This window comes from Lathyrus oleraceus, chromosome 1 (assembly GCF_024323335.1).
Source record: "Lathyrus oleraceus cultivar Zhongwan6 chromosome 1, CAAS_Psat_ZW6_1.0, whole genome shotgun sequence".
Lineage (NCBI taxonomy): Eukaryota > Viridiplantae > Streptophyta > Magnoliopsida > Fabales > Fabaceae > Lathyrus > Lathyrus oleraceus.
In genome coordinates this window covers 58,087,888-58,109,831 of record NC_066579.1, presented here as the reverse complement: position 1 = coordinate 58,109,831, position 21,944 = coordinate 58,087,888, and the positions used below count along the sequence as shown (strand labels likewise).

The 21,944-nt window shown below is 42.3% G+C and overlaps 1 protein-coding gene across 1 annotated transcript in view; it reads left to right on the top strand.

Moving 5' to 3' along the window:
• Positions 1-617: 617 nt before the first annotated feature.
• Positions 618-21,944, top strand: part of LOC127091238 (uncharacterized) — a 56,288-nt gene continuing 34,961 nt past the window's right edge. Inside the window, exons 1-2 of the mRNA XM_051029822.1 lie at positions 618-697; positions 781-1,005. Coding sequence (XP_050885779.1) covers positions 626-697; positions 781-1,005 — 297 coding nt within the window. The 5' untranslated portion in view covers positions 618-625. The remainder of the gene's footprint in view (positions 698-780; positions 1,006-21,944) is intronic.

Here is a 21,944-nt window from a genome sequence, read left to right as displayed (position 1 = left end):
CGGGTGAATTACTTCACCATAATCTCCTCCCGGTGGGATATATGAAAGTTTCGGTTGACCTTGTATTAGATACGGACGCGCTTCTACCATTACCTGACGTTGTTTCAGAGACAACGTTGATGCGAGATGCAGTCGGATTCTTTGTTGGATGGCCGTCAGATCTAATTTTCCCAGATGCCGAGGTATATATGTTCTAAATGATTATGAATATTTAGTATTCACATTTCAATTCAGCTACAATTATGATATTTAATCAATCCTTATTACATGGTAATGTTAGACTCCTACAAGACCCACACATAAAGCTGGTAAAGGGATTTCAAGACGCATCGAGTTGGTTGCATCTCAAAAAGAGGTACAAATATATATACCCATTGAATTATATACGCAACGATTCTGTTGCATCACAAAAAGTCATGATTTAATTTATATGAATTTTTAGGTTCCCGGTCGAATGTTGAAAAAAGCTGGTAAGGATATTCCAACGAAGTCCGGGACAAAAACAAATCCTAAATCTCAAAAAGAGGTACAAATATATATACCCATTGAATTATATACACAACGATTCTGTTGCATCACAAAAAGTCATGATTTAATTTATATGAATTTTTAGGTTCCCGGTCGAATGTTGAAAAAAGCTGGTAAGGATATTCCAACGAAGTCCGGGACAAAAACAAATCCTAAATCTCAAAAAGAGGTACAAATATATATACCCATTGAATTATATACACAACGATTCTGTTGCATCACAAAAAATCATGATTTAATTTATATTTTTAGGTTCCCGGTCAAATGTTGGACAAAGCTAGTAAGGAAATTCCAACGACGTCCGGGACAAAATCTCAAATTATGATGCGTCTTGAGAAAATGGTGGAAGAGTCAGATATTATGCACGGCGCCATCCGTAGTGTAGATATGGATGAAGGTGTTTTCGGAATTGCTCATTCCGAATTAATTGCAAAGGAGGACATGCAACAACTTTTTGAACACGAAGAATTGGGCATCGCTGTCATTCATACATACATAAGGTACTCCGATCAATCTATTATTTACTTAGTTGAACAATTTATTTACACATTTCAATGAGTAGTCTAATGTTTATTATGTTTCTATTTAAGGTATATGTATGACACATTGATGCGGGGAACTGAATTGTGTAACCGATTCAATTTTATTGCTGCTTCCCGTATCAACACAACGTTTATAACGAAAAATCCAACATCCGTAATGAATGAACTAGTCGATAGATTCATGGTGGTCGGCGATAATACTACACCCAGTTTGTATTTTTTACCGTTTAATTCTGGCAACGGGTTAGATTTTCTTTCTAATAATTTCATTCTAATCTATGTATATCTTTTACGTAGAAAATTTTCATGCATCTAAATTTTTGTTTTATTTTACAGTGGTCACTGGGTGTTGGTTGCTATGGATCTTTCGAGACTAATGGTGTATTATCTCGATTCATTACCGGATAATTGGAGTAAATATCCGAGTATGAAGAAGACGGTTGACGCGTAAGTGAAATTCCCCTAAATATTCGTGTGTATTTGTATATTTAATTATGTCTGTCAGATTGATCTCAATATACGTTTTTATTTTGTTAGGGCAATACTAAAATTTAGATCGAAAAAGAATTATCGTTATAGGAAGGACATTACCTGGGTCAGAGTTCAGGTATATATTAAGTTTCTTATTTTTGCTTATAATAGTGTTTGTAAGAAATTAACTATATATATATATATATATATATATATATATATATATATATATATATATATATATTGTTTGTTTGTTTGTTTTTCTGTATAGTGTCCTCAACAAAACAATTCGATCGATTGCGGATTTTTTGTATTGAGATTTATGAGAGATATCATTGCGTTGAATCGTATAGACATCCCAAAAATGGTATGGAATAATAACTTAGGGTTTATTTTAATATTATCGGATATTTCATCTAATTTGTTACTAAATCATGAATATGTTTTATTCTCTTAATTGTAGTACTTTGACGAATAGAAATCTTACTCAAGAGCTCATTTGGATGAAATGAAGGATGAATTGTGTCAATTCATTATTGATCATAGAATCATATAGGTTGTAGTTGTTGTACATATATGTATGGAATGTTGTTGTACATGCATGAATATCAATATATTAATGTTGTATATATGGAGGATTAATGTTGTATATAAATGGATTCATGTTGTATATATCAATGGATTAATGGTGTATAACATTGGATTAAATGATGAAATCAATATGAATTTTACACTTTTGCAGCATGCGAACAGGTTCCCAATTAAATACCCATTGTTTTTCAAACAATTTTTTTAAAAATAACTAACACTTTAGAGGGCGCTTTCTGTAGGAAGCGCCCTCTAAACACTTTACATTGACAACTTTAGAGGGCGCTTTGTCCAGAAAGCGCCCTCTAAGGTGGCTGTCATACCCCAAAATTTGCCCATCAATAGTTCAAGACATTTTTCAGGGGCATTCCGACTCATTTTATGGCACTGATCTTAAAGGGACAAAGGCCCAGCTCACGAATGGCCCAATCCAGAAAATGGTCCAAACTGGCCTGTTCGCTACACGCTCGCCTAGCGAACGTTACGTTCGCTACACGCTCGCCTAGCGAAGCAAACGTTCGCTACCAGCTCGCCTAGCGAGGCTGACAGACAACAAAAAATTTCGGGCTTCGTTCTGAGCCCATTAGGTCATGAAAAAGGGCATTATAAATACCAGCACTTCAGTAATGAAAGAGAGGAGAAAAAACAGAGGGAGACAGACGAAAACCCTGGCACAAAAACCCTGGAGGCTACTTTAGAAACCCTGAAGGCCGCTCCTCCGCTCCGAAGCTACCACCGCCCAACTCAATCCGGCTCGCCAATTCAAGGTTGCAATTCGATTGCAAACAGGTTTGCATTACTATTATCGCTTTATTTTCTTAATTTGCATGTGATACCGCTTTATGTTCTTAACTTGCATGTGATATTATAATTGAATTCATAAACATATTTGAGGTTTTGCATGTGAATTTAAGTGTGCCTGAATATTGTGAATGTTGAACCGTATAATTATGTGTTGGATGCCATAAGCCATGCCGCAGGTTGAAGTCATACTGTTCTGAAATTCAAAACCCGCAGCCGCTCGCTAGCACATCGCTAAGCGAGCATGTAGCGAGTATTCGCTAGGCCCTCGCTAGGCGAGGCAGAGGCGAACGGGACAGTCGCTAATATTTTGTTTGTTATGTCCTATGCGTATCTGATCTATTCTATGTTAATTATACACTGTTTTGCCTGACATTCATGCTGCTGTATTTTCTTTTGCGGTGTAATCTTCGATTACACCCCGATTTGGTATTCTAACCCGTTTGCTGAATTTTGCCAAGGTTCACATGTCCCAGGAAAAGATTGCCGTTAGGTCTTCCACTTTATTTGTGGGATACCCTTGTGGAGACTCACCCTAAATTACTTAATTAATTTTAATGTGTTAATTTTAATGTATTAATTTTAATGTATTAATTTTAATGTATTGATTTTAATATGGAGGCTCGTCCTAATTACCTAATTAATTGTAAAACTTTGCCTTTAAATAAGTGATCTTGGACCTCTCTTGGTTACCCCACGATTTCGGTATTACGGTATAACGGTCAAGTCCCGCGAATGTAGGGATACACTTAGCAAAGACCCTTCGATTAAATCATCATAAAATAAATCATGGTCCCTCGGATGTTGCCTTCGAAAATACGATTTTGTCCCTCGATGACCCTTCGGTGTAGCCTACGGTTAAATGATGATCGTCCCTTCGAATGCTAAGGTATCCTTACAACTGTTGCCTTCAATGACCTATCGATGACCCTACGGTGACCCTTAAACATCCAAAGGGTAAGATTACTTACTTCTCAATAGTAAGGACAGTTTTACCCTCATAAGGATAGGAAATGCCCATAACGACCTCAGGAAGGTATAACTCTCAATTACTGGATCATAACCTAAAACATTTTCCACCCCTCACACTTTACACTTTACAAATCCTAGAAAATCACCACTTGGTATACATTCATACTAGAATCATTACCGAGTTATATTTTTCTAAACCATTTTCAAAATCAAATGAGATAAATACTTTGTATACATTCATACGAGAATCATTACAAAGTTAAACTCTCTTTCAAACATTTTTTAAGCAATTCACCGACACTTTTCAGACAAAAATATAAGTGATCCAGTAATTAAGAGCCCATGGATAACCATGGATACAAAGGGTGCTAACACCTTCCCTTTGTATAATGTACCTCCCGAACCCAAAATCTATTGAGGTCTTTCCTGTTCTTTTCCACCTTTCCTTATTGGATAAAAGAAAAGTCGGTGGCGACTCTTGCTATCCGCGACATTGCGATAAAAAGCAAAACACCCCAAGTCAGTTCACCGTATGACAGAACTGGCGACTCTGCTGGGGAATCTTTAAAAAGAGAGGTTACCTTAAAAACAAGATCACTTATTTAAAATTGTCTGATTTACTTTTAAGGGATTGCTTGGGTATTCTTGAGTGAAAGATCCTACACCCGGATCTAGTGTACCCTAGGTAAGTAGCAATAGATCATCGCGACTATCCGGCGTATACTGGAATGGTCAAAATGATAGCTATGGTTAATGTGACACTTTGGATGTCCTGATGTTCCTCATGTTTACTTGAGGAAAAATTTGGCTTCCGCGTGGTGTCATCAAAGCATTAACCAGACCTTTAGAACCCTAATTGACTTATCCTGGCCATTAGAAAGTAGTGAGATAACTGACTTCGGTTCCGACTGGGGTTGGTTGAGACTCGATACTACACTCTTTGAGATTGGACTTTAGGGAAGCTTCGGTCAACCACTTGGTGTTGCACTGAAGTGGACTTGAAGGAAGGTCAATGATTGGAGATCCTTTTAGAACCCGGTTACTATTCTAGGACAGGTTGAACCAACTAAACTTCAGTGGGGAGGGTACTTACCTATGGAACTCATGCAAGCCTTAAAACCTAGGAATGATGGTTGTGTGACTTGCTTGTGCTTGTTATTTATTTAACCTCATAACATCATAACATCATAACATCATGACATCATAACATTGTACTAACCATTTCAAGGACTTAGGGATTTAACTTTGCTCTGTTTTGTATGAAAAAAAAACAAAAACAAAAAACAAAACAAAAAAGTTTCCCTTTTCGGTAGTTTATGCAAAGTTAAATTCCAAAAGGCCTTGAAAACATTTCATACATTGCATAGCATAACATTGCATAACCGGTGTTCTAAAGGGATCAGTATTCTCACGGTTTTCATGCAAACAGAAAAATGGACCTCGAACAAATTGTCAGAGATCTCCAGGCTCAGAATGCTCAATTCCAGGGGATGATCTTGAACTTATCCAAGGGGCAGGAGGAGCTGAAGACTCTGTTGCTCGAGAAAAAGAAAGACCAGAAACCTGTGAGGCACACTAACCCGGGAAGAAGGCAGTTTACGAAGATCAATATGACTCTAGCACAGGCACTGCAGGGTATGCTAAAAGCAAATTTGATTATCCTCAGAGATCCTCCTACGAAACCCAACACTACTTCTCCTCGTTATAATCCCAATGCCAGGTGTGCATATCACTCCGATAGCCCCGGGCATGATACAAACAATTGTTGGTGTAACACCTCAAAATTTGCCCTCCTCTCTTGGGACTAGCATTAACATATTTGCATATCATTTTAGGACATTAGGCATTTCATATTGCATATCATGTGGTTACATAGTGCAAGCCATCTTCCCAAGTCTTGATCAGAAGATGAGAAAGTCAAAGTGCAAGCCTAGGGTTTTACTGATTGATCATGGCCATCTGAGGATTGGGCTGTGAATTAGGGTTTCATGATTCCCAAGGGTATTGGTATTCATCTTGATTGAATTGATACATCATCATCATCATGGTTGGATGTCATCAGAAGATTGAAGAAGATTCCTTGAGATTAGGGTTTTGACCACTGGTCAACCCTAATCAGTTGCATTGGGCCAATCAGGGCTGGATCAGGAGATGAGGTTTCTGATGATTATGGGGTTCATTTTGTGATTATATTGTGCTTAGTAAGGCTAGGGTTTCACCCTTGAGCCATTTCAGTTGGAGATTGGAGCTCAGTTTGATCTATGCATTGCCAGATTCATCTATTAGATGAAAAGTCAACTGTGGTCAACTGTACATGATCTGGTGGATTTGGAGGTGGAAATGAGTTGGATACACTTCATTCATGTTGGAACAAGTGTTAAATGACATTGCAAAGCTTAAGAATGAAGAAAATCAAGTCAGGACAAAAACTGCCAAAAATAGCAGGTGACTTGTAGCCGAAGTTTCCAAAAATGGAAAGTTTTTGACCTCAAAAACAGAAGTCCAAGGAAGCTTCAAATGAAAAATTGTTCAACATGACAGATGTAGATCTTGTTCTCACCTTTCCAAAAAGTCCAAGAACTTGAAAATCCAATGTACGGTTTGCAAAATATGGCTCAGTGAATTTCAGAAAAGACCGTAATCAGGAGGCCATAACTACCACATACTTTGTCCAAATTGCAAGTTCTTTATATGCACAAACTCCATTTGACATGTACTTTGAGGGTGCATCATTGGATTTTCCCAAAAATGGCCAAGGCAAAAAGTCACTTTTCAACTGGACAGCTGAATTGGACCAGGGGCAAAATCGTCCAAATCTCAAAATAATTGGAATTTTTGAATGGGACTTTTTCCAACACCTCAGGAATGGCATTTAGAATGTGTTTGAAATTTCATTTCATGCATAAGGCTTTTAATTTGGATTTTGTCTTGAAAAATGGAAATGACAAAAATGGACCAAATGCATACACATGGTGAATTTGAGAATGGAGCAACCAATGAGCATGAGGCAAGTTTCTACAGTTCACATATGCTATTTAGAAGGTGTATGTGCTGTCAAAACAGGTGGCACTAGCTGTCATGATGAAATTCCAATTTTACCCCTCCTTTGAAAATGACATTTTTCACTTAACAATGCATTTGGTTAATTAAGTGGATTAAGGGACAATTAAGCATTGATATATAAGCTTGATCACTTGCTAATCATAACAGAATTGCACATTCACCAAGATTGGATCAAAAACCTCTCCAATTCTCAAATTCTTCAAGAACAATCCAAAACTTCAAATTCATCAATCTTCATCAATTGTTGATGAATCTTGGAATTTCTTTTTGCATTCATCTCCTCTCATCAATATCTCCAACTGTTTGTGAAGATTGGAAGGCAAGGAGTGTGGATTCGTGACTGTCCTAAAAGTGCATCATCCATGGTGAATCGTGAATTCAAGCATTAGGAGCGAAATCGAGTGAACCTAGGCTTTGCATCTCACTTCCACCAGCATATACTACTTCTGTTTCGTGGAATTGAAGCTCAAGAACAACAAGAACTCCACTGCAATCTCAAGGTACTCAAAATTCGAGTCTCACGATTTTGCCAATTGTCATATGCGTTGTGTAGGTCATTTGTCATAGGTTAACATGTAGCAATTGGTTTGAAAAATGATTGAGCGAGTTGAGAGAAATCGCGACTCGAAGCTTTGAGTGAGAAACTTTAAACGATCGATTCGGTTTACACGGTTAGATTTAGGTTGATTAAGTTATATATTCGTGATCTATGCATTCAGACCTTTCCAATGAGTATTAGTTTGTGCAATTTGGTGATGAAATGATTGAAACCGGTTTTGAGATGGAAGCTTGCGAACACGCGAGGAAGATGAAGCAGTGCTGGATGTAAAACGCGTTTGATCCTGTTTTTTGGCTTGGCAATTCAAAATGTTGTTTCCCTCCAGAATTGTCCTATAGCCATGCGCCAACACATTAAAATGCCACTACTGTTATTCTAATTCATCTTAATTTAATTATAATATATTCAATAATTTCTAACAAATCATTAACACATTAAATAATTCATAAAAAATAGTAAAAAATCATAAAAATGTGGAAATTTTTTCTATGACTTTGTTGACTTGTGTAGAATTTGTTTGACCTATTGGTCAAAGTTGTGCTTGGTAAAATTATTATTTGGCATAGGGTTCTTTCACATGTATGACATTTCGACACACTTTACCATTTTAATTGTGAAATGCACATGCTTGCAAATAAATTCTTGAAAATTTTTGTGGTGGTTCTTGACTCATTGAGGATTATTTATATGTAAATTTCATGAATTTTTGATACCTGGTTAGAGAGCAGCAAATTCTGGAACTTAGGTGTGACAATTTGTGTCACACCTCTTGATGTCAACTTGTTGAATTTAATTGGATGACCTATGCATGTTGGAATTGGCTGAAATTTTGCATGATGACTTGTTGACATGTTAGGATGCTTGATGAATTTTTGTAGGATTTTTCACTGTATTTTCAATTTAATCTTGATTTTTCATTTCTGGTTGTTGAATTTGCAAGTCCATGTGACATAGGTTTGTAATTTTGATGTGAAATCCTCATATGGTATTGTATGGCCATGAAATTTGATATGCATGAACTAGACACATGTTAGGACCTCCTTGTTTTGGTCTCATCCATTTCTTTTTAGTTTCCAATGAGATATGAATTTTTGAAGTGGATGTATGCATTGATGGTGTGAATTGGAGCATGAAATTGTGTCTGTTTTTGTTGATTTTCATTGACATGGTTTCATTGGCCCAATTAAGCTCAAATTTGACATGGTAGACCTTGATTGACCCCTGTTTAGGTGTATTTAATTTGAGATTTTTTTGATGTGTTTTGGTATGGATTTGAATGCAATAATTCTGTTTGCATGTTTGGTGCTTCATTTGACCTCATTTGCTTTGTTTTGTGCATGAATTGAACATGATGGATGATATAAACATGAGACCAATGATGTTTGCTCTTGTTTGATGTTAATTTGAGATTGGTTGATGAATACCTTGCTGTTTTAGATTTTTTCTTGCTTTTGGACCCTAGGCTTGGCCTAGTGGTCTAGTTACTAATATTTGCTTGGTTTTTCAGGATCAAAAGCATAATGTGCATGGAGAATGATACAAGTTGATTTTAATTGATGTTGTGGATGTTTGTACACTAACATAACATTGTTTTGTAGGTGTTGAAGCTTGGGCTTGAGCCTTGAGCTTGTCTTGTGTTGTGCATAGTTTGTTTAAACTGATTGATTATACACTTGTTGTTTACAGTTTGTCTGATTGAGTACTGACTGGGTTTGACTGTTTCCAGGTACTTTAGTTGCTCAGTTCCTTGTGAACTATTGCTTTGCTTTGCTTTGCTTAAGCAACTTGCATAGAGGTATAACATTCTTACTTCATGTAGTCTGGAGACCCGGCTGTTACCGGGCCGGGCAAATTGTCTGAAGTCCTCCTTAAGAGGCAATGCTTGTGTATGTTTATTTTTAAGCCAAGCAGGAAAAGTCCTTCAAGTAAGGCAATTGGTGGAAGGTAGGGACAAGCAACCTGTCCCCCACTATTCAGTTGAGTCTTCTCCTTGCTCCCATTACATGGTTGTAGCATTGAGATCCAAGCCCAAGATCCTGTGCAGTGCACATTGTGTCTGAGTCATCGAGTATAGAAGGGTTCCCCTATTCTGGACCCATGCTCATTTGTCAGCTCTCCCTGGTTAGGGATAAGAGCTGTGAGGTCTGATCCTCACTTCATCCTTTCATCTGCTTCACCTTAGCCTCGTAATGGCAAGGTTAAGAGCAAACACAGCCTGTACAGACGATTGCTTAGGCAGTCAAACCTGATTGATTGTGCCCCTTGTTTGGCTATAGTGCGTGTTATGTGGATATCTGATTGACATGCTTGTTTGAGATACCTGTTCTCATTTGATGATATATGATTGTATGCTTGTGTGCTAGCTTCTTTCCTGGTTAGGTTAGTTTGCTTATGCAAGTAGGATAGAAAACCGAACTTAGGGTTGACGATGCATGACAACATTAGGCTCGAGTCTCAGCTCCCTAGTTGTGTATCTTTCCCCGGTTTCTGGTTAGCAATTTAGTCCCTTTCAGGGGAACTACATCGCCCTGATCCTCGTGCCAGACGAGGTATGTAGGCAGGTGGTCGCGCGAGACCACTCCGGGCAACCTTTTTCTTTTTTGCGTGTGTTTACTTGTTATTTGACTGTGCTGCGTGTTTTGGGTTCGGATGCCGACGTAAGCCCAGTGATTGGCTGTCGGGCTCCACGTTTGCCCTTTTGAGTGTGTTTTGGTTCGGATGCCGACGTAATTCCATCCAGTGGTTGTCGGGCTCCATGTTTGCCACCCTTGCTTGTTTGATTGTTTTGTGTTGTTTGGCGTGCGTAAGCCGAACTACAGTGGCTCTGATTCTTGTTCCAGACAAGATATGTAGGCATAAGGTGCGACGCCTTATCGAGCTCGTTTCTCCTAACCCCACCTGCGTTCCCCGTGTGTGTGTGTGATGTTTAGCAACCTATTCTTTATTCTAGGACGTGGATCCCTAGGAGTACCTAGGACGTGAGGGGTGCTAATACCTTCCCCTCGCGTAACCGACTCCCGAACCTTTTCTCTCTGGTCGCGAGACCATGTCTTTCCAGGTTTCTCTGAGCGTTTCCTTTCCCTATCTTGGGATAAATAACGTTTAGTGGCGGCTCTGTGTGTTTTTATTTTTAGGCTCGCCGGTTGATTTTTCGCAGGATGCGACAGCTGGCGACTCTGCTGGGGATTCTCGATGTAGACCTATGCTGGTCCATCGTCCCTAAGCGAGTCCTTCCTAGCGTTTTAGGATTAGTTTAGGTTGCTTGTTGTGTGTTATTTATTGCATTTATTATTCTAACCAGTGTGTATATATTTGCATTAATGTCTGCATGCATCATACTATCATACTGTTGCCGTCCTCTGTACAGGTGGTTCCTCTGTTTTGGGGTGGGAGTTACTCGAGGTAAAAGGCCCAATACCCAGGCTATGAGTGAAATCTAGGAAACCTAGGAATAGAGTGATTCATGGGAAGCGGGTGGTATGGCGCCACTTAGCGGAACATTGACATCACGAGCAGTTCAGACCCTGGTAGGATATTATCGTTACATACTTCGGGTGTGTATATGATGGTATTCTGCGAAAGGTTATTTATGCTGCGTTTCTTTCGACTTTACCCTGGCCTAGATGACACCCGTGAGTGGGGAGGGAATGATCACTTTAACAGGTACGGATGGTGACTGTTGGTGATTGATGGTGACTCAAATGGTGACTTTTTGCTCCGTGGATCCGAGTCATATTTATAGGTCGGATTTATGGTCATTTATTACCGTGACGCCGAAGTGCTGTCCGTGATTTATCAGTGGGGATCCGTTTATTTCGGATTCCCCGGGCCGAGATATTTTATCAGTGGGGATCCGTTTATTTCGGGTTCCCCGGGCCGATTCAGATAAGGGTGATGTGTCTACTCGGATATGGTTTGGTGATGATGGTGATGATGATGTATCTGTCTTCCGTTTATTTCGGAACCCGTGGGTCAGAATTGGGATTGTACATTCCTCAGATGGTTATGATCGGTTCAGAGCCCAGATTCAGTGCAAATGATCAGATGGCTTGGAGGATGGCAACGCATTGCATTCATTCATCAGCATCATTACATTTTGCATTAATTGCATCTAACCCATGTTTACCCATATGCAGGGACACTTTTGATCGAGATTCTGGTTGAGAGATTTCTGTTCAAATATGAGGACCGGTTTGAAGAACAACATTGCTTACAGTTTCTTTGATCCAGAGATTGGTGTGCTCAAGGATATGATAGCATTGATTACTCCTGACCATGTGGGAATGTTTAGAGAGTCATACGGCGGTATTCTGAAGATGGTTTTCAGACTCACTGACTGCGACAGGAGCGCCATCCACACTCTTCTTCAGTTCTATGACCCTGGGTTGAGGTGTTTCGTTTTTCCAGACTATCTGTTGGGACCTCTGATGGAGGATTATGTCAGCATCCTGGGTATTCAGATCCGTGATCAGATTCCTTTTCATGTCACCAGAGCAGAGCCAGATGTCCTTGGAATTTCACGTGCTCTTTATTTGAGTCCGGAAATGGTCAAGGAAGGTTTGAAGGAAAAAGGAAAGCTACCCGGGTTTCATTTGAGTTTCTTGGAGGCCAATGCCAAGGAACATGCTGCTGTGGGTAACTGGAAGACGGTCTGTGCTCTGATTGCTGTGAGCATTTATGGGATTGTGCTGTTTCCTAACCAGAAGAATTTTGTGGACCATAATGCTATCAGATTGTTTATGCAGAGAAACCCTATTCCTACCCTGATTGGAGATGTCTATTATTCAGTGCATAACAGGAATGAGAAGAGGCGTGGGGGTCTGGTCAGGTGCTGCTCTCAGTTGCTCTTTAGATGGTTCATGGGGTATTTGCCTTCCCGAGGTGCTTTTGTTCAGATTGACCCTAGTGTCAAGTGGTCCTTCCGATTGATGGGTCTGCGGGCTGATGACATTGCTTGGACTCATAATGGTTTAGCTGGTCAGGACTTCATATGCAGTTGTGGGAGTTTACCTAATGTGCCTTTGGTGGGAGTTCAGGGTTGCATTAATTATAACCCGATGCTTCTCCGGAGACAGATGGGGTTTGCTATAGAGGGTCCTCCTCTCGGGCGAGAGATTCAGGAGTCCTTCTATTTCCCGATTGATGGTAACCAGACCAAGTTGAGGCAGGTATTGGATGAATGGCGAGATATCCAGAGGAGGGGTAAGGTTCCTTATGGCAAAGTCAACTGCCGGTATTTTCCACTATTTGAGGATTGGTTGCGGAAGAGGATTGAGTCTACATTTCTACCGTTCCCTGGAGGTGACTCAGTGTGTCCTAGGATTGAGGGTCCAGGTTCTTCTGTCAGCATGGAGGAGTTCCTTGAGATGAAGAGGGCCAGAGATCAGTTACTTGCAGAGAAAGCGGAGTTGGAGAGAAGTGTTGCTCATTTTCAGGCAGCTAATCAGGAAATCAAAGTGAAGATGGAAGATCAAGACAAGCGACATGCTTTGGAGGCCAAACGCTTCGAGATGGATACAGCCTACTATGGGAAGATCAGCCAAGCTTTAGCATCGTCCAACCGGGAGCACGACATCACTAAGGATAAGCTGTTCAGAGCATCAAAGGTGATAGAAGATGAGAAGAGGAGGCAAATCCTAGTCAGGGATCAGAGGGATGAGAGAGCCAGAGTCCTCGCTGCAGAGTGGGAGGCAGAGAAAGCAAAGATCAGGGCCGAGAGAGATCATTACATGGCAGAGAGAGACCACTACTTCAGACAGATGAAGATTCATCAGAAGGAAGTTGGAAGACTACAGCAGGAGAATACCGAGCTCAGGTTCGCCGCAGAGTTCGTAAGGATGGAAGGCGAGATAGGGCCATCTGCGGGACCCTCATCCAGTTAGATCTTTCTTTTGTTGTGAATTACCGTCAGGCTTGTTGACGGAATTCACTTGTCTGTATTTCTTTCCTATTCTGGAGGATTGTATCTGACCTTATCTGGTTGATGTATGACTATGGCACTGATTGTGCACTTTTGCTATGTGATGGTGATTTTTCATTCAGTGATTGGTTTTCAAGCTTTATTTGCTTTGCTGTATGCACTCTCACGAGCACACACATGGTTGGGGGTATCATGCTAAATCACATATCTCCGATCTGCACGACAAAATCAAACACTGCTAATCAGAATGTTAATGCCGGCTTATTATTTGTCTCGATGATGCCAGGGTCGAGAGACAAAGTGTCCTTCATATGGATACGCACTGCATACATGCATAATCATGATAACTTGTGTTTTATTTTGCAGGTGACTATTACTAACGTGTTTGTTTGTAACCAGGAATCATTGCTCGCGCTCGAAGGGTAGTACCCCTGCACTCAACTCGCCCTCACAGATATTACACAAGAAGAAACACTCCCAGACTCATGGAGCTTCCCAGTGCTGATATGCTGGAATTGAAGGAGAAAATGACCGAACTGATCAATATAATGCAAGGTTTTGCCATTGGTCAGAAGGCTCTCGCAGATAAAGTTGAGAAACTCGAGCGGGTTTCTGCTCAGAACAGTGGGGTCAACCTGGATGGAGTCTCCAACCAGGGGCAGGGATCTCGTGATGGTGGAAAGAGGACAACAGTTGGTCTGGTGAATAATGCTGGTGCTGCTGGTCAACCTGGGCCTAGTCAGAATATGAAAGACAACTTTGTGCCTCCGTTTTATGGGTTTGACGAAGATCAGGAGGAAGATAGAGAGGCTGACCAGTTCTCTATGCGAAATGAGCCTTTTGTGCCTTATGACATTCCTCCTCAGAACAAGGAAATTCAGCTGCTGGCTGAGAAGATAAAAGTGCTTGAGAGCTATGCCACGCCTGGGGTGGTAAATATGTCCAACATGGGGCTGGTGGAGGGGATTGTAATCCCTCCGAAATTCAAGGCGCCCGCATTCGACAAATACAATGGCAGTTCTTGCCCGGAAACTCATCTCCAGGCATTTGTCCGCAAAATCTCAGCATACACCGCGGATCAAAAACTGTGGATGTACTTTTTCCAGGACAGCCTGTCTGGAGGCTCCTTGGAATGGTACACCAAGTTGAGATCGTCCGATATCAAAAGCTGGCAAGATTTGGGAGATGCTTTCTTTAAGCAGTACCAGTTTAATGCAGATATGGCTCCGAGTCGTACCCAGCTGCAGGGCATGTCTCAGAAACATAATGAGGGCTTTAAAGAGTATGCGCAAAGGTGGAGAGAGTTGGCTGCCAGAGTTCAACCTCCGTTGGTAGATCGGGAGATGTCTGATTTGTTTATGGGGACCCTGCAGGGGCCATTTGCTGAGAGGATGGTAGGTTGTCCTGTCACCAACTTCTCCGACATTGTGGTGGCGGGGGAAAGGATAGAGAGTTGGTTAAAGCTGGGCAAAATTCAGGGTGCGTCTTCTTCTTCTTCTGGTACGAAGAAACCATTCGGCAATAATGGTGGGCAGAGAAAGAAGGAAGGAGACACCAGCGCAGTGTACACGCAGCGCGGACCCGGTAGGGAACGTTACTTCCAGCATACCGCTGCGGTAACAATTCCTGCTGAGTCTCATTCAGCACAACCGCAACAGCAACAGCAACAGAGACAACAACCCTTTCAACAGAGACCACAAAGGGCTGGTTATCAAGTCCGGGGCAGAGCGCAGGACAGACAATTCGATAGGCCTCCGGTGACCTATGCCTTTTTGTTCAAAAAGTTGATGGATTTGGGCCTTGTGCAAACCAGAACTCTGGCACCTTTGAGACCTGATCAGAGGCCAGCCAGTTATGATGAGACTGCGAAATGTGAATTCCACTCGGGTGCGCCCGGGCACAACATTGAGAACTGTAAAGCTTTTAAGCACACAGTTCAGGATCTAGTGGATTCCAAGGCTATTAATTTTGCGCCATCTCCCAATGTCAACGCAAATCCCATGCCTGCGCATGGTCAGAGGGGGGTGAATGCAATTTCTGAGGAAAGTCGAGTTGGGCTATTTGAGGTTGATCAGCTGAAGACGCCTTTGATTGAGGTCAAAAGGCAGTTGTTGAGGAATGGGGTCTATCCGAGCTGCGGATCTGATTGTGCTGAGTGCACTATTTCTGCAAATGGTTGTGAGCTTCTGAGGAAGCATGTCCAGGGGCTGATGGACGATGGGGAGATTGTGATCGAGAAGTCTGAAGGGAAGAAGGAGGAGGTCTCCACCATAACCATTTTCTATGACCCGGTTGATTTGTCTAACCTGGTGGAGGAGGCCCCAGTTACCATCACGGTACCTGGGCCAATTCCATACGACAAAGAGGATGCCGTGCCATGGCATTATGGGGGAGAGGTATATTGTAATGGTGAGAGGTTGGAAGAACAATCTGCTAGTGAAACCACCGTGCTAAAGGTGGATAATGCCGGTCCCAGCGGTTTCACTCGCAGCGGTAGGTTATTTGCTCCCGATGCTTTGAGGAGGGGGGAGGAAGAAAAAGATAAAAAGGAAAAGGCCGAGGCTTTAGCCAGGGCAAAGGGGAAGGCTGTGGCAGATAGTGGTAATACTCCTGTGATGACACCGGCGCCTGCGGGGTCGGATAACAAATTTGATGATGAGGCTGAAGAGTTTCTGAGAATCATCAAAAAGTCGGAGTATAAATTGGTGGATCACTTGCAGCAAACACCTTCTAAGATCTCGATTCTTTCACTGATGTTGAGTTCTGAGGGTCATAGGGAGGCTTTATTGAAAATTCTGAAGAAAGCCTATGTGCCTCAGGAAATCACAATCAACCAATTGGAGACGGTCGTATCCAACGTGCATGCTAGCCATGGGTTGGGCTTTACTGATATGGATTTGACCGTAGATGGAAGGAACCATAATCGGGCGCTACACATTGCGATGGAATGCAAGGGAGCCGTGCTTTCGCATGTGCTGGTTGATACCGGTTCCTCATTGAATGTGTTGCCAAAGAAGGCCTTGGCGAAGCTGAACTGTGATGGGCTGATTTTGACCCCGACTGATCTGATTGTGCGGGCATTTGATGGGTCAAAGCGGGCTGTATTTGGGGAGGTGGAATTGCCAGTGAAGATTGGCCCAGAAGTGTTTAAGTCGACCTTCTATGTTATGGACATCCAGCCAGCTTACAGTTGCTTGTTGGGTCGCCCATGGATTCATCCTGCAGGAGCAGTTACATCGACTTTGCACCAGAAGCTGAAATATGTCTGGGGAGGCCAAGTCGTTACTGTTTGCGGAGAGGAGGACATCTTTGTCAGCCACCTGTCTTCGTTTAAGTATGTGGAGATGGATGGAGAGATATGGGAAACGCCTAGCCAGGCATTTGAAACCGTCAAGGTGGAGAATGCTCTGTTTGCTAAGCAGGAGGAGGAGAAACCATCCATCACTTCGTACAAACAGGCTGCTGAGGTGGTCAAGAGCGGTGAGGCTCCTGGTTGGGGCAAAATGATGGAGGTCCCTGAGAAGAAGGACCGTTTTGGGGTTGGATATCAACCGGGCCGAGGCTTGGGACGAGGAAGAGGGGGTCGTACGTCTGTAACTTTCACGAGTGCCGGAATGCTAGATCCAGACCACATCTGCATGATGGGTGAAGATACTGACAGCGACTGTGACATGGACCGGTGGATAACGCCGTGCGAACCAGGGATGGAAATCCACAACTGGAAGGCCGAGGAAATCATCCGGGTCACTCTCCTCGAAGAGTAATATTTTTCTTGTTTTCTTTCTTATTTGCATGCAAACCATGCGTGTTGCCCGACACGTAATGGTCCATTGTAAGGGCCACCTCATGTTTAAATTTGCAGAATTTTGCATCATTAATAAAAGGATGTTTTTCAGTTAAAAGCGGTGTTCCCTGTTTTTCATTTATTTTTGCAGTTTAAAAATAAAAACAAAATAAAAATGGCAATGTTTTCATTTTCCTTTTTCAATTTTTCACACCGGTTCTAAAGCAATGCATGAATCAACATTCATGCAGATGCGATTCCTCTCCGGATCTCATTGATAACGATCCTGTTACACCCTCGTATGACTTCGACAATCCGATCTATCTCGCTGAAGAAGAAGACGAAGAAGATTGTGAACTGCCAGGGGAATTAGCCAGGTTGTTAAAACAAGAGGAGAAGGTGATTCAGCCGCATGAAGAACAGATTGAGGTTGTAAATCTGGGTACTGATGATGTCAAGAAAGAAGTGAAAATCGGGGCTGCCTTGGAGGGAAGTGTTAAGAGCAGAATGGTGGCATTGTTGAAAGAATATGTCGACATCTTTGCCTGGTCTTATCAAGATATGCCAGGGTTGGATACCGATATCGTTGTGCACAAGCTACCGTTGAGAACAGATTGTCCTCCAGTGAAGCAGAAGTTGCGCAGAACTCGACCTGATATGGCGATGAAGATTAAGGAAGAAGTGCAGAAGCAGTGGGATGCTGGTTTCCTTGCTGTCACTAATTATCCGCCATGGGTTGCGAACATTGTGCCAGTCCCGAAGAAAGATGGGAAGGTGAGAATGTGTGTGGACTACCGAGATCTGAATAGAGCTAGTCCGAAGGATGATTTTCCACTACCTCACATTGACGTGTTGGTAGATAATACAGCTCAATTCTCGGTGTTTTCCTTCATGGATGGCTTTTCTGGCTATAATCAAATCAAAATGTCGCCAGATGATATGGAGAAAACAACGTTCATTACACCGTGGGGCACCTTTTGTTACAAGGTGATGCCATTCGGTCTCAAGAACGCCGGTGCCACTTATCAGAGGGCCATGGTGACTTTGTTTCATGATATGATTCATCATGAAATTGAATGCTATGTTGATGACATGATAGCAAAGTCCCAAACAGAAGAGGGGCATTTGGTAGATCTGGCCAAGCTGTTTGACCGGTTGAGACAGTTCAGACTGAGGTTGAATCCGAATAAGTGCACGTTCGGAGTGCGGTCCGGTAAATTGCTGGGGTTCATTGTGAGCGAAAAAGGAATCGAGGTTGATCCTGCAAAAGTAAAAGCGATAAAAGAAATGCCTGAACCGAGAACAGAGAAGGAGGTTCGTGGTTTCTTGGGTAGATTGAACTACATTTCACGGTTCATATCTCATCTAACAGCCACGTGCGAACCAATATTCAAATTGTTGAGAAAGGATCAAACGGTCAGGTGGAATGATGATTGCCAAGCGGCATTTGAAAGAATAAAAGAGTATTTGCAGGAGCCTCCGATTCTGATGCCTCCTGTTGAGGGAAGACCGTTAATTCTGTACCTGACAGTCCTCGAGGGGTCTATGGGGTGTGTATTGGGGCAGCATGACGAGTCTGGTCGAAAAGAGCATGCCATATACTACCTTAGCAAAAAGTTTACCGACTGTGAAACAAGATATTCACTGCTCGAGAAAACTTGCTGTGCTTTGGTCTGGGCTGCTCGCCGACTAAGGCAGTACATGTTGGTTCATACCACTTTGTTGATTTCCAAGATGGATCCGATCAAGTACATTTTTGAGAAGCCAGCATTGACCGGACGGGTCGCGAGGTGGCAAATGATTTTGACTGAATATGATATTCAGTACACCTCTCAGAAAGCAATTAAGGGGAGTGTATTGTCTGATTACCTCGCCCAGCAACCTATTGATGATTATCAACCGATGAAGTTTGAATTCCCTGATGAGGACATCATGTTTCTCAAATCGAAAGATTGCGAGGAACCAATCCCGGAGGAGGGGCCTGACCCTGAATCCGAATGGATTCTGATGTTTGATGGGGCCGTTAACGTGAATGGAAGCGGTGTTGGTGCTGTTTTGGTTACGCCGAAAGGATCTCATATTCCTTTTGCTGCCCGGATAACATTTGAGTGTACCAACAACGTAGCTGAATATGAAGCTTGCATATTGGGGATTGAAGAGGCGATTGATTTGAGAATCAAGAACCTTGTCATATATGGAGATTCAGCTCTGGTGATAAATCAGGTTAACGGAAAATGGTATACGCATCAATCTCATTTGGTTCCGTATCGAGATTATACGAGGAGATTGTTGACGTTTTTCACTAAGGTGAAGATGCATCATGTGCCTAGAGAGGAGAATCCGTTGGCAGATGCTTTGGCTACTCTGGCTGCCTTGATTAAGGTGCAGAGGTAGAATCAGATCCCCAGTGTGGAAGTTGGACGTCTGGATAGGCCGGCTTATGTGTTTGCTGTTGATACAGCGCCTGATGATGAGAAGCCGTGGTACTATGATATCAAACGCTACCTTGAGACGCAAGAGTATCCTGAGGGAGCATCTAAGAAAGATAGAAAGACTCTGCGGAGGTTAGCCATGGTGTTCTACCTGAACAAGGACGGGGTTTTGTATAAGAGGAATTTTGATTGGGTCTTGCTCAGATGTGTTGATGATGCAGAAGCAAGCCAATTGATGAAAGAGGTTCATGAGGGATCGTTCGGTACCCATGCCAGTGGGAATGCAATGGTGAAGAAGCTGCTGAGAGCAGGTTATTATTGGATGACAATGGAGGCCCAATGTTTTAATTTCGTGCGGAAGTGTCATAAATGCCAGATTTATGTTGATAAGGTGCACGTGCCTCCAAATCCGTTGAGCTTAATGTCGTCTCCATGGCCATTCGCTATGTGGGGCATTGATATGATTGGAAAGATAGAGCCTACGGCTTCGAATGGGCACAGATTCATATTAGTGGCTATTGATTACTTCACCAAGTGGGTTGAAGCAGCTTCTTATACGAATGTGACGAAGCAGGTCGTGGCCAGATTTCTCAAGAGAGACATCATTTGCCAATATGGGGTTCCCGAAAGAATCATTACTGATAATGGTTCTAATTTGAATAATAAGATGATGGCAGAGTTGTGCCGGGAATTCAAAATTGAGCATCACAACTCTTCTCCCTATCGTCCGAAGATGAATGGGGCGGTTGAGGCAGCCAACAAGAATATAAAGAAGATTGTGCAGAAAATGGTGGTAACCTACAAAGATTGGCATGAGATGTTGCCGTTTGCATTGCATGGGTATCGAACGTCGGTACGCACATCTACTGGGGCAACTCCTTTCTCGTTGGTATATGGGATGGAGGCTGTGTTACCTGTTGAGGTTCAGATTCCCTCTTTGAGAGTCCTGATGGACGTAAAATTGCAAGAGGCTGAATGGGTAAGGACCCGGTACGAAGAATTGAGCCTGATAGAGGAAAAGAGGCTTGCAGCCATCTGTCATGGGCAGTTGTACCAGCAACGGATGAAGCGTGCTTTTGACAAGAAGGTGCGACCTCGGGTATATCACGTAGGTGATATGGTGCTGAAAAGGATCCTTCCTCCTCAAAACGATCGAAGGGGCAAATGGACACCGAATTATGAGGGTCCATTCGTGGTCAAGAAGGTTTTCTCTGGCGGAGCCTTGTTGTTAACGACCATGGATGGCGAGGATTTTCCATTCCCTGTGAATGCGGACGCAGTTAAAAAATACTTCGTGTAATTGACCCGCTGGACGAAAAGAATAAAATAGTCCAGGCAAAAATGGGCATCCCGGCGAACCAAAAACAGAAAGAAAGGTTCGGGCAAAAATTAGGGATAAAAGTGAAAAAATTGTACACCCGGCAAGTCGAAAACCTGAGAAGGCGACTTGGGCAAAAAAGGGTATCCCGGTGGACTGAAAACCCGAAAGGGCGGTCCATGCAAAAGAAGGATTGAAACGAACAACTGCGTCCAGCATGATCGTTTGCGCTTTGGTTAAAGCATCATGGATAATACCCGGTAGGGATCAGTCAGAAGCGTCTTGTTCAGAAGGCAGAAAGCATGGAGAGTCTGAGGACATATGGGGTGTAACTGAGTTGGAACTCGATGAGATCACGGGTTTCACATTGCCATTAGGATAGATTTTTCCTTTTGTGCGCAATTACCTCTTTTCAGGAATTGCTTCCTTTTGTATTGCTCATTTGAGCCACACATTTTTCAATCAATAAAATGCACATTCAGTCAAATAATTTTGTTTTTGTTTTTCATTACCGCTTTGATTGCAAAAACATCCGATTATTTTGATAAAGAATCTTGCATTTTAAGACATACAGGTTTCCTTCCAATGCATGTTTATAAGATTGAAAGCTTGAAATCTTATTTGGAAGGTTGAGTGACCCAAGTGTTGAAATCTTGACACGCCTGGGGCACGGTTTTATCTGATGGTCTGTTTTGCAGGAATTGTTAGATATTCTTCACTCACTTGCAGGTTGTGATGTGGAAGCTTTGTAATAGATCCCCAGAGAGTTCGCTCAGGCTCAGGGACGAGAGAATATGAAAGAATGACGAAGACGTTGAGACGTACGACGATCTTTGAAATTAATCAAGAAGACTCTTCAAAGTCGAAAGATTTGAAAGTATGCAATTCCCCGCAGAGTTCGACCAGGGACGAAGGAGGAACGGAGAGAAGGCGTTGGGACGTCTGACGACCTTTGGAATTAACCAA